This window comes from Nicotiana sylvestris, chromosome 12, assembly GCF_000393655.2.
Source record: "Nicotiana sylvestris chromosome 12, ASM39365v2, whole genome shotgun sequence".
NCBI lineage: Eukaryota > Viridiplantae > Streptophyta > Magnoliopsida > Solanales > Solanaceae > Nicotiana > Nicotiana sylvestris.
Window position 1 is genome coordinate 20,138,127 of NC_091068.1, and position 11,925 is coordinate 20,150,051.

Sequence of the window (11,925 nt, forward strand, 5' to 3'; positions counted from 1 at the left end):
GGGTTTAGTAGAGTCTTTTTTAAGGCTCGAACATGTCGGAACGGAGTCGGAGAGGCCATAGGACCTCAGATCTGTGGAGGATCTGAACGGGCATCGTTGAGGTCAAACCTCAAAATCTCGAACAACCATGATTTGGGGGTGAAGGGAGGTGAGCATAGGCCGTCCATAGCCTGAGAAGCCATGGACTCCGGTGAGATTTGGTCGGAGAAGACAAGGAAGACAGCTAGGGTTTTTTGAGTGTTAGAGAGCGTTTGAGAGAAAGGGAGGGTTTGAGGGTGGCGGTCGAAGAGAAATGAGAGATAGGGTTAGGTCGTTCGAAATTGAAAAGGAAAGGAGGGATGAGGGCCGTTGATCAAAATGATCAACGACCAGGATCTGAAGATACAAACGGACGGTTTAGTTAATGGGTCAGGGGTCGGGTTAAATTTGAATTGGGTTGGTCCAATTTGGGCTTGAAGTTGGCTGAGATTGAGATGGAATTGTGGTTAAAATTGAAACGAATTGAGGCTAAAATTGAAATAGCCAGTTTTTCCCCCTATTATTTAATAAAAATAGTAAAAATGTTTTAAAAGCAAATTAAAGGTACTGAGTTAATAAATAATATGTAAACCTTAATTTAAAATATTGGGATCAATTTATATTTAAGAAAAATGCTATTAAATCTTAAAGAGGCTAGCATTGCAATTACATGCAATTTAGTTTTAAAATACTAGACGAATTTGTAAAAATATGAAAAAATCATGCCGACTATATTTGAGGTAATTATGAGAATAAAGTAAATTATTTTCCAAAATGGCAAGTTTTTTGGGAATAAATATTGGGATTTTATGATGTAAAAATAGACCATAAATTGATTTAAAAATCATTAAAAATGCCAAAACCCTTTGGGGTGCTTATATATGCACATATATGTCATTTTGAAAATATATAGGAAAAAATTGGGTATCAACAACTGCCCCTCTTTACCCGAGGAGGATGAAAGAGTTATCGGGTAAAGACAAGATGGCCAATTTTGACCGGATCGGTGATTGAAAAGAGTTTTGACCGAGCCCTGGCTTCTGAGCTGCCTACATATCCCTGGTTTTATAGGAATCAGGCCATATGTAGTTCAGGAACCATTGACGGAGTGTGTCGATGGAGATTCGAAAAGACGGATGAAATGATTAGATTTGAAAAGGTGTTTGGAGTCGAATAGGCTGCGGAGGACCGGATACGGGATCGCTCCTGTTGAGACGGCCATTTCCTAGCCGGTGTACCTGCAAATGAGCAAAGCAGAGTATATTGTGCATAATTAAAACATGATGCAAGTTACCGTTGGACCATGAATGTTGTCTTCGGACGGTTAGGATGACGTCCTCGGACTTTGATGTCCTGGGCCATGAAGAGCATAAAAGTAAAGATTCGCAGGCCATGAAATGGTGTTCTCGGGCTATGTCGATGGTGCCTCCGAACTATGACGCCTTTGAATAAGTTGGAGATCTTTCAGCCCATGAGAAGGTGGCAATCTTTCATCCAAATGAATGCAAAGGGTGGCGATCTTTCAACCAAAGCGAGAATTTAAATGCAGGTGGCGATATTTCAGCCGTTCGAAAAATAAAGTGGCGATGTTTGAGCCATGCAAGATGGTGACAATGCTTAGTCTCGTAAGGCAGATGAGTAGCCTTATGTAGAATGGAGGTAGAGCTTAACCTCGAAAGGCAGATAAGTAGCCTTATGCAAAAATGCAGATGGAGACAGAGCTTAGTCTCGAAAGGCAGATAAGTAGCCTTATACAGGATGGAGGTAGAGCTTAACCTCGAAAGGCAGATAAGTATCCTTATGCAAAAATGCAGATGGAGACAGAGCTTAGTCTCGAAAGGCAGATAAGTAGCCTTATGCAGGATGGAGGTAGAGCTTAACCTCGGAAGGCAGAAAGGTAGCCTTATGCAATGCAGGGAAATGCGGATGGAGACAATGCTTAGTCTCGAAAGGCATAAAGGTAGCCTTATGCGATGCAGATGGAGGTAGAGCTTAACCTCGGAAGGCAGAAAGGTAGCCTTATACGATGTAGGGATGTAAAAGGGTGATTAGTAGTAAGATCTCTTAGCTGATAGCCGATTACGACAATATGACTGCTAGGGAGATTGTGTATGGATAGCAATTGTGGGCAAGTGATGATTCTGAGAAGTTGCATTCTTGGGAAAGTATGCATTCATAAATATACCTGACGATATTGTGAGTCGAGTGCCTGCATCCAAAGAAAAATTGTGAGTTCTGTAAGGGGAAAGGTTAGTTCTTCTTCTCCGGGCCTTTAACGTTGTGTGTTATTGGGGTAGCGTCGCTAAACAATAGCAATTCGGATAATAGTTATGCATGCTCTAGTAAATATATAATCAAAAATAGTTTTCTTTAGATGAACCAACGACTGCGACGTGGTTCAAGACATTGCAACCCCTTTTCTCCGGAATTTTGAGGGTCCTCCTCAAAATTCTGCCCCAGTTTACTGGGTTGGCGCTTCTGGCGATGCATGAACTAAAATTAACTTCGGAATTTTGAGGGTCCTCCTCAAAATTCTGCCCAAGTTCCAATAGTGGGAAAAATGGAATTTTTATTAAATTGTGATCGAACCCATAGGGTTGCCTACGTATCCCCTCTTAAACGGGAATCAGGTTAGGCGTAGTTCAAACTACATCCTATAAGAAAAATGTGAGGATTAAACATAGTAACGTTTTACTGCATCTGAATTGATTGGCTTCGGCCAGACTTCTCCATCCATTTCTACAAGAATAAGGGCTCCTCCCGTCAGAACCCGGTGAACCATGTACGGACCCTGCCAATTGGGAGAGAATTTCCCTTTGGCTTCCTTGGATTTGATGATGGCGTCATCCACATATACCTCAATCTCCTTGTGTATCATGTCATGAAAGATGGTAGTCATGGCTCTCATGTAGGTGGCCCCAGTATTCTTCAATCCAAACGGCATCATTCTGTAGCAATACATCCCCCACGGCGTGATGAACGCCGTTTTCTATGCATCTTCTTCATCCATCCATATCTGATGGTATCCAACAAAACAATCGACGAACGACTGTAGCTCATGCTTGGCGTAGTTGTCGATCAAGATGTGTATATTTGGCAAGGGGAAGTCATCCTTGGGACTGGCCCGGTTGAGATCCCGGTAGTCGACGCAGATTCTAACCTTCCCATCTTTCTTTGGTACTGGCACGATGTTGGCTAACCATGTCGGATACTCTACCACTCTGAGAACCTTGGCTTTGACTTGCTTGGTAACCTCTTCTTTGATTTTCAAACTCATGTCGGGTTTGAATTTCCTGAGCTTCTGCTTTACCGGTGGGCATGTCGGGTCTTTTGGCAATTTGTGAGCTACAATGGATGTGCTGAGACCGGTCATATCATCATATGACTAGGCGAATATGTCTTCATATTCCTTTAGGAACTCCTTGTACTCTTTCTTTTCTGATGGTGGCAGGTGAACGCTGATGCGCGTTTCTTTGACATTCTCTGCACCTCCCAGATTAACGACCTTAGTTTCATCCAAGTTAGACTTAGGCCTATTTTCAAAATTCTCAACTCCTCTAACGACCTCTTCCGGTATATCATCCTCTTCTGAGTCCGTATTCGTTTGTTGCGTTGTCTCGTTGCAAGTCACAATCGTTGGTTCATTAGTAATGCTGTGTAAAATAAAGTGAATGATAGGAAAATAATAAGAGCGAGATATATAATAAACTGAAATGCTTCGATTAGATTCATAATTATTTTGAATATCAGAGCTCTTTTCAAAATTAAAGACAATACGGAAATAAAATCAGCTAGTAAAAAGTAAAATGTGATGCATGGTGCTTTGGTTTAGCCTTGCTACCTCGAAGCTTTATGGGCCTTGGTGGTTCTGACCGACCAATTGCTGAGGCGTTCCCCTCGGTTCACAGCTTGTATAGAAGGGCCTTCCTCCTCGAAAATAACACTGCAATCCATATCATCATCCTCCAGGAACAGATTCTTCACAGCTGCCAATGCTTCATCTTCCTCCGACCCATATATAGTATCTGCCGGCTGGAAAGTTTGCTCCAGGTGAGGTATCGGATGCTCCAGTGGATAGTAGGGGCCGCGCCATGGTGGCGACCAGTGATTGAACTCCTCCCAAGTGTACTCATACCCCAAACCAAATATAGTACCATGTTTCTTCAGTTTGATGGGTTTGGGGATTCCCTGGAGGTTTTTGCCGAGTCCCTTTCCAGGTTCGTACCCATACCAATTCAGGATACTTTCAATCTTGTTATCCCACCATTTATTCTTGTCTACAGCGTTGACTCGCTCGATGTGGTGGTATGTTTCTCCGCCTATTCGTCTCCTGCCTTCGATCATCGAGATGGTTTGGCGACTATATATAGGGTTGCTACCGTCGCCATGAATGATCACTTCCTGATGATTCCATTCAAATTTTACAGCTTGGTGCAAGGTTGATGCCACAGCCCCAGCGGCGTGGATCCAGGGTCGTCCTAGCAATAAATTGTAGGATGCCGGGACGTCTATAACTTGAAAGTCCACATCGAACCAGGTAGGTCCCATCTGCAAGCATAGGCTAATTTCCCCAATGGTGGATCTTTGGGACCCATCAAAAGCTTTAACATTGATTGCTCCGTCTTTGATCTCGTGCAAACCTTTCCCCAATATCCTGAAAGTTATTAGTGGACAAATGTTAAGGCTGGATCCGTCGTCAACCAAGATTCTGGTGATGAAATAATCTTCGCATTGCAAGGTGATATGCAACGCCTTGTTGTGACTCAGTCCTTCCAGCGGTAGTTCATCTTTGTGGAAGGTGATTTTGTGGCTTTCCAGTATTTGTCCTACCATATTTTCCATTTCACCCCCAGTTATGTTGCTGGCCACATAAGCTTCGCCCAATATCTTCATCAAGGCATTTTTGTGTGCGTCAGAGCTTTGTAGAAGAGCTAGGATGGAGATCTGTGCTAGTGTTTTGTTCAACTGCTCAACGACCGAATACTCCTTAGCTTGTATTTTCCTCCAAAGATCATCGGGACCAGTTTTAGTAGTCCGTCCCGGGGCTTGCTTACTGGACTCAGCTAGGTGCTCTGGAGTGTAAACCCTGCCTGTTCTGGTCATGCCCTGTGTGGCGATAGCTTCTCCAGTATGTGTCTTCCCTTTTCTCCTAGCTTTCGCTGTGTAATCCCAAGGTATAATGTTTGAATTGAATGGCGTCACTTCTGTCATAGAAACTGGAATAGGCATCCTCGGGGGTAACACAACAACTTCAAACGGTGCAGGTGCTTTTGGGATCCCAAACTCAACCTCAATTGGCCTCGGCGCCTTTGCAGGAGGCGCTTCGAACTCGAGCGGTACATACACATTTATTTCATTGCCCTCAGAAGGCTGGATCTGAACAACAATGAGATTGAGGGTGACCGTCGAATTCTTAGGCTCATCTCCTTCAGCAATCAACCCGATTGACCCTTTGGGGTCCTAATCATCCTCAATCTCGATCATATGAATGTCTCCACCCTTGTGGTCAGGCAGAGGGTTGTTGCGAACATTAGGAACGGGCTTCTTTGCTATAATGACCTTATTGTCAATCAAGGTCTGAATCTTGTCTATCAACGAGCGACACTCGTCGATGGTATGACCTTTCATCCCGGAATGGTATGCGCAGGTTTTGTTCGGGTTGACCCATTGGGAGGGATTTTCTGGAGTTATGGCTGGGATAAGGGCAACATAACCGACTGGTTTAAGTCTTTTATATAGTTGGTCAATTGGTTCAGCAATGGCAGTATATTGTTTGGGAGGTCTACGATCGAAATTTGGTCTGGGTCGAGAAAACCTTTGGCGAGTAGGTGGTGATGGGTAATGAGAAGGTTGGGAGTTATATGCTTGGTACACAGGTGCGGGATGGGAATATCTTGGTAAAGTGGGTTGATATGTGGGTGGTGGAGGTGATTGGTAGGCGGGTGGTAGAATTTAGTATGTGGGTGAGGGTGCTTGGTAACTTGGGGAGGGTTGATATGTGAGTGGAGTTGAGGGATATGTTTGGTATTTGGTTCTTTGCGCAGCCATTACGGAATTCACGTCCCTTTTCTTTGCCGTGCCACCAGACTGTAAGGCTTTATTGGTGGTCTGTAATGCTTCGAGATTAGTGACCATACCATACTTGATACCTTCTTCGATCCTCTCCCCCAACTTAATGATATCGGAGAATTTCCGACCCTCTATCAGCATCAGCCTTTCATAGTATTGCGGATCCTGAGCCCGGACAAAAAACCTATTCATCTGCTCTTCCTCTAAGGCTGGCCTGACCTTAGCAGCTTCTGACCTCCAACGAGTAGCATACTCGCGAAAGGTTTCTGTGGGTTTCTTCTTTAGATTCTGAATGTAGAACACATCTGGTGCGTTCTCTGTGTTGAACCTGAATCGGTCCATAAAATTGGATGCCATGCTCACCCAACTTGTCCATTTCTTTGAATCCTGGCTGATGTACCAAGATAGGGCATCGCCCTTCAGGCTCCTCATGAACAACTTCATGCGGATCTTCTCTTCCCTTCCAACTCCTACCAGCTTATCACAACACATTCTTAGATGGACCCTGGGATCACCTGTACCGTCTAACATCTCGAACTTGGGAGGTTTGTACCCCTCCGGGAGTTCAACATTTGGCTGAACACAAAGATCTTTGTAGTTCAACCCCTCAACGCCTTTGCTACATTCGACACCCTGGACCCGGCTGACTAGCTTCTTGAGTTCAGCGGCCAAATTCCTGATAAGGGAGTCTTTATCGTCTGAGTCAGATGCACCTGAGATTGGCTGGGTGTAGTGGGGTATAGTGTCCACAAAGACATGAGTATTGTGGAGGTGGTTGTTTGTGGTGTTTTGCGGTTCAGGAATGTGAAGTGGAGTGTTATTGCATGTGTTATAGGCTTGGGTGTGAGCGGGTTGTACTGGTGGTTGTGGGGTGTTTTGTGGAGGTGCGGGGTTCTGGGCGTTAACATCAGGAGCGACAAGAGTGATTGATAGGCTTGCCAAGTTCCAGACTTGGTCCAATTCCTCCCGGAATTTCAGCAATGTCTGCTCAAGATGAGCAGCAGTTCCCTTGGTAATTGGAGTATTCTGAGAAGTCTCCTCAATTTCCTTTCTAGTATTTGCATCTCCCATTTTGCTTTTGTTCCTGTTTCTGATAGGACTTGGAGGAGGAGGAGGTGGAGGGCCCTTGGATCTCGTACTGTATGATGATGGTGCCAGAATGCACAAACTAACCTTTGGGGAGGGGAATAAAAATAAAGAAAAACAAAAAGGTAACAAGTTAGTGCAGGTTATGAGAAGAAAATGTTGCAATATTTAAACACATTGTGCAAGAATATAAATCGCGTCCTAATTTGGGTGCCTCGTTGTGCCTGAGGTAGGCCTAGCGACAAATTAACTTGGATAACTTATAATGCTAAGTGCCTCATTTTATTGATAAAAATAAGATGAATCCCAAAACGACACTAAAATAGCGGAAAGTAAAAATGTCACTAATGGCCATTAGCCTTATTACATTAAAAGCGAAAAGAAAGACTCCTAACTACTTGGTCCCAGAAGGACCTTCTTCAGGTTGAATGTCCTCGTTGATCAAGTCTTCCAGCTCGCGTAGATTTTCCAGTAAAAATGCTATCGCCAGACGTTCTCCTTTGCCTTCCTCAACATTTTGACAGTCGATGACTCTTTTCCTCACTTTCCCTTCCAATTCCAGCAAGCTGTACTCCAGGTATTCTAGCTTCTCACTAGCCTTGGTGACTCTCTCTTTCCATTCGTTGATTTGGTTTCTCGATAGGAGGTTTCTCCACCAAGTCTGCAAGAGTGAAGGTATGTTTACCATACCGAAGTCAGGAACTTTTTCATTCATTTTCTACAAAACAAAAGGGTTAAGAACTCACCCCCACCGGACTCGACTATTTAATACCAATAATTAGCATAGCAAGAATTTTGTTCTCCAAATAAATGCATAGAATATGGTGGTGTCCATTTGGGTTTCAAGGAAACCCAGTGGACTTTGGACAAGGCTATCTTAATGAGTCATTATGTGGACAACATAACTGACTCGACTAGGTTTGACCATGATGCATGCACAATTTAAACAGAGTAAGGTTCCTATTGGGGTATTAGACAGGTACTCTTGAGCGGACAACTCAAGGGGAAAAGGCACGGAACCGTCGACTGCACCGCTGATCGACTGGTTTTATCGCAAATACGCCTTTGCCAAATTTAAAGGGTGATAATATTGGAAGAGCGCAATCACTCATTATAAGCGTTGCTATGGTGTTTGTTTGGCACGAGTGGAATATGATGTTGAAGATGTAGTTTACAAGAATGAAACAAATTGACATGTATTTTCACGTTCATAAGATAAATGATTACAATAATTGCAGTAATTACAACAACATTGAAATAAAGTAGTAAAGGAAAGCAACTAAAGGAAAGAAAAGACATGAAGAGCCAAGTCAGTTTCGTAGTGAAAGAATAAAAGACATTAAATAAAGCAATTAATGAGATAATAAAGTCACAAGCAACATGCAATGGTAAAAGCCTAAAGAAAATCCCCAGCAGAGTCGTTATGCTATCGACACCCCCTTTTTCTCTAACCGTGGGGTCAGAAATCGGGTATACGACATTGGGAGGACAACTCTATTCCCTTTCGAGAATTGGGTTTAGAAGTTGAAGAGTCGCCATCTAATGATTATAGTGCATTAGGACACTTTTGGAAGAGTTGAATTGAAGGGACTAGAGATTAGGGTAAGGGCTAGAAATTATCTCGAGGGGAAGGTGTTAGGCACCCTTCAAGATCCACTAGTGTGGTTCCCGGCCACGCTACAATTGTGACTTTAAGAAGACAAGTAAGAGAACAAGTAAAGGGCTTCACATAGCTTTGCAAACAAGTTGAAGAGTTGAGGAAGTAGAGAGTTTAGAAAATTAGTCTTAAAAGAAAACTAAAAAATTAACAAGTAAAGGGAAAGGGGGTCCTAGGTTTATTGATAATATGGATCACATTAATGCAATATCCAGCAATCACTCCTTAGAAGAGGGGTCGCACGTGATATTAGCGCACCGGTCATCTTATCCATATTCTACCCTTCCCACCCCATTAAGGTATTTAAACACGATTAGTCTCGTTTACTTATTGCATGCTAGTACTCGTCCCAACCTATCAGTCTCGGGGCATTAGGACTTCTAATCCTAGGAGGGAAGAAAGGGATGGGGCCTTTATGGGGTTTCAAAGGATAAAATTCTAATTAGACAATCAAAACAAATATCAAATAAAGAGATGAGTAAACAGGCAAATAAGGCTCAAATAAACCCCTTAAATCAGACAACACTTAGTTTAGCATGTCTTGGCACATACTGATTTGGTCTTTAAATTAAACTTAAACAGCGAACGGACTGGTTCAACCCCTATGTTTAGATAGAAAGTCTGCATTAGGAAACTTGGATCCAATTGTCAGAAATTAAGGTATTTCAAGCGAGTGATTTAAAGGGTACTGGTTTCAGGAAAAGTAGTCTAATGCAGAGGAGTTTTGAAAAGAAAGTATAGACTGCAGTAAAAATAAAACACAGAAATGGTTGTGAAAGAGTTTAAGAGATAGAAATATCTAAGGAAAGGGTAAGTCGCAACTGTTTTAAAAGACAATTTCAGGGTCTGAGTAAAATGTTTAGGCAGAATGTTTAGAAAGAAACTGTTTCAGAAAAAGATGCCGATTTGAGGGATTTAAAAGCATACTAAGTCAAGAGAGTTTTTGTCAAAGAATTAAGACTTCTGAAATCGTTATTGTATTAAGACGCTAAGGACTAGTTAATAGATCATTATTACTTTAAGCGAATCAGACGAGTTTGATGCTAATCCTATAGTCATGATATCTATCTTGATTTTTTAAAACCTGTTATTGAACTTGTAAAAGATGATTGTGTTAATTAACCCTACAATTTGCCTAATGCATATGCATTCCTTATAGGCATGATCTCTATATGCATTGATTACATGAACGTTAAGTCCTATAGGCATGATTTCTATGTGATTTATAACACAATGAAGCGTTGACCCTATAGGCATGGTCTCTAGGTGATGTGGAATCAGAAACATTGAACAATCCTATAGGCAGGATTTCTAAAAAAAATTAAAATCCTAAAGCATGGTTTCTATCCCTACTGATGCAAGAATGTAAAACCCCTCCCACACCCTTTTACTATATTCCCCAAATCCTTTATACAAATTATTACAGACCAAAAGAAAGAAAATAAATACATTAAAAAACTAACACCTAGATCCGAGCAGCCTAATTCAATCTTAATGTCCAATAACATGTGATTAACCAATTCCGAATTTCCAAAGCCTTCTCTTTATCCAAAGTGTTTCAAAGTTCCAAGGAATCTCAAGGATTCCCGGCATTGCTTACACTCAGGATACCATTTAGAATTAGAATAGTGCAATGCGGAATAGTCAGCCCTCAGGCATCCAAGTTCAGTGGGAGCTCAAGGGTCCCAAAGCATGGCTTGCAAGAGAGGGGCAGAACTTAGAGCTAGGAGTAAGTGCAAAGTGAAAAGGAATTGGGGAGCCATAACAAATGGTGGTCATACCCAGCCACAAGTGCAGACTGGCACACCCCTGACCATTTGTTTGGTCAAACAAGTTAGGAGCAGACCCTTGAGGGTCAAACCTAGGTCTAGATGGTGATTAGGACACCACCAGACTTAGGTCCAGGCTCAAGCACATAAAGGGGAGAAGGGAGTGGGAATTGATTGAGTTAGGAGGTTCAAAGAACCCAGTTCAGAGTCATAAACAACAATATCAAAGTGCTATTATGGCTGGAACTATACTCACATACAAAGGGGAAAAAGGAAAGGGATTCACATGAGAAGAGTACATACAGAGTTGCAGAAACATAAGGAAAGAAAGCATAACAGACTAAGATGTAAACACATGGTGAAAGAGATTAATGGAGCATTATTTAACTAAGAATGACATACCAGTTGCAAGTACTAGAATAGCAGAACAACAAAAGCAAGTAAACAACCAGAAGTCAGCAGGAGCAAAATTGAATCTTCAGCAAATACTTGAGAGTTCAAAGAGAACTCAAGAATGTTTCAGAAAGTAGAAAGAGAAGAGGAGCAGAGTGCTCAATACTAGAGGTTGAGAAAGTAGTAGTAGAGAAAGTATTGAAAAGTTTGAAGTCTTTCTCTGTATGTCCCTTTTAAGTGCAAAAGGGGTAGCCCCTTTTATAGTGCAGAAGACAAGTGAGAAGAAGGTAAGAAAATAATTTTGAAAGTCAATCACACAGATTTCCCTTCAGCCAAGGGATTGATTTCAAACGGGCATGACAAATAAGGAAAGAATTTTGATTTTAAATCTTTTCTAAGGCAGTATAACAGGGGTAAATACATGGAAATTCATTTAAGGAAATAGTTCAACATTACACGGTTTGGGCTAAATAAGGGAAGGCAATTAATCACAGCCAGTAAAAATCAAGGTTTGAGCCTTGACATGAATGGATCCAACCACGAAAAGGTGAAGAGAAACTTAATTTGAAGAAAATCATTAACAATCAATCATACCCTTTTGAAAAGGGACTCAGAATCAATCACAGGCTGGCCAAAGGCCTTTTGAAAGAAGAGAAAGTCATATAAAAACCATACAGAGACAAGAGAGAGTTGTTGCAACACTAGCAAAGAAATCAGAGTAGCAAGGAAAGTTAGGTTCATAGACTCAAAGTGAGTCATTGAAAGAGGGTCAGGGTTCTGAATGGAACCCTAGCCCAAGCACACAGCCAAGCTTGTCAAAAACCTTCAACACTAGGATTTTCTGACTCAAATCAGATACATAGGCGAAGAACAACAAGTAGAGTAGGCTCAATAGCCTCTCTCAGAAACTCATGAGAGAATAAGCAAAGAGGA

At 42.0% G+C, this 11,925-nt stretch overlaps 1 protein-coding gene across 1 annotated transcript; it reads right to left on the reverse strand.

Annotated features, from left to right (window-relative positions):
* Positions 1-1,092: 1,092 nt before the first annotated feature.
* Positions 1,093-7,158, reverse strand: LOC138882766 (uncharacterized). The gene is made up of 4 exons (XM_070163397.1): positions 6,451-7,158; positions 6,070-6,366; positions 4,173-5,394; positions 1,093-1,256 (listed from the first exon to the last, which is right to left on the reverse strand). Exons 1-4 carry the CDS (start codon positions 7,156-7,158, stop codon positions 1,093-1,095), a joined length of 2,391 nt encoding a protein of 796 aa, XP_070019498.1.
* Positions 7,159-11,925: the final 4,767 nt, after the last annotated feature.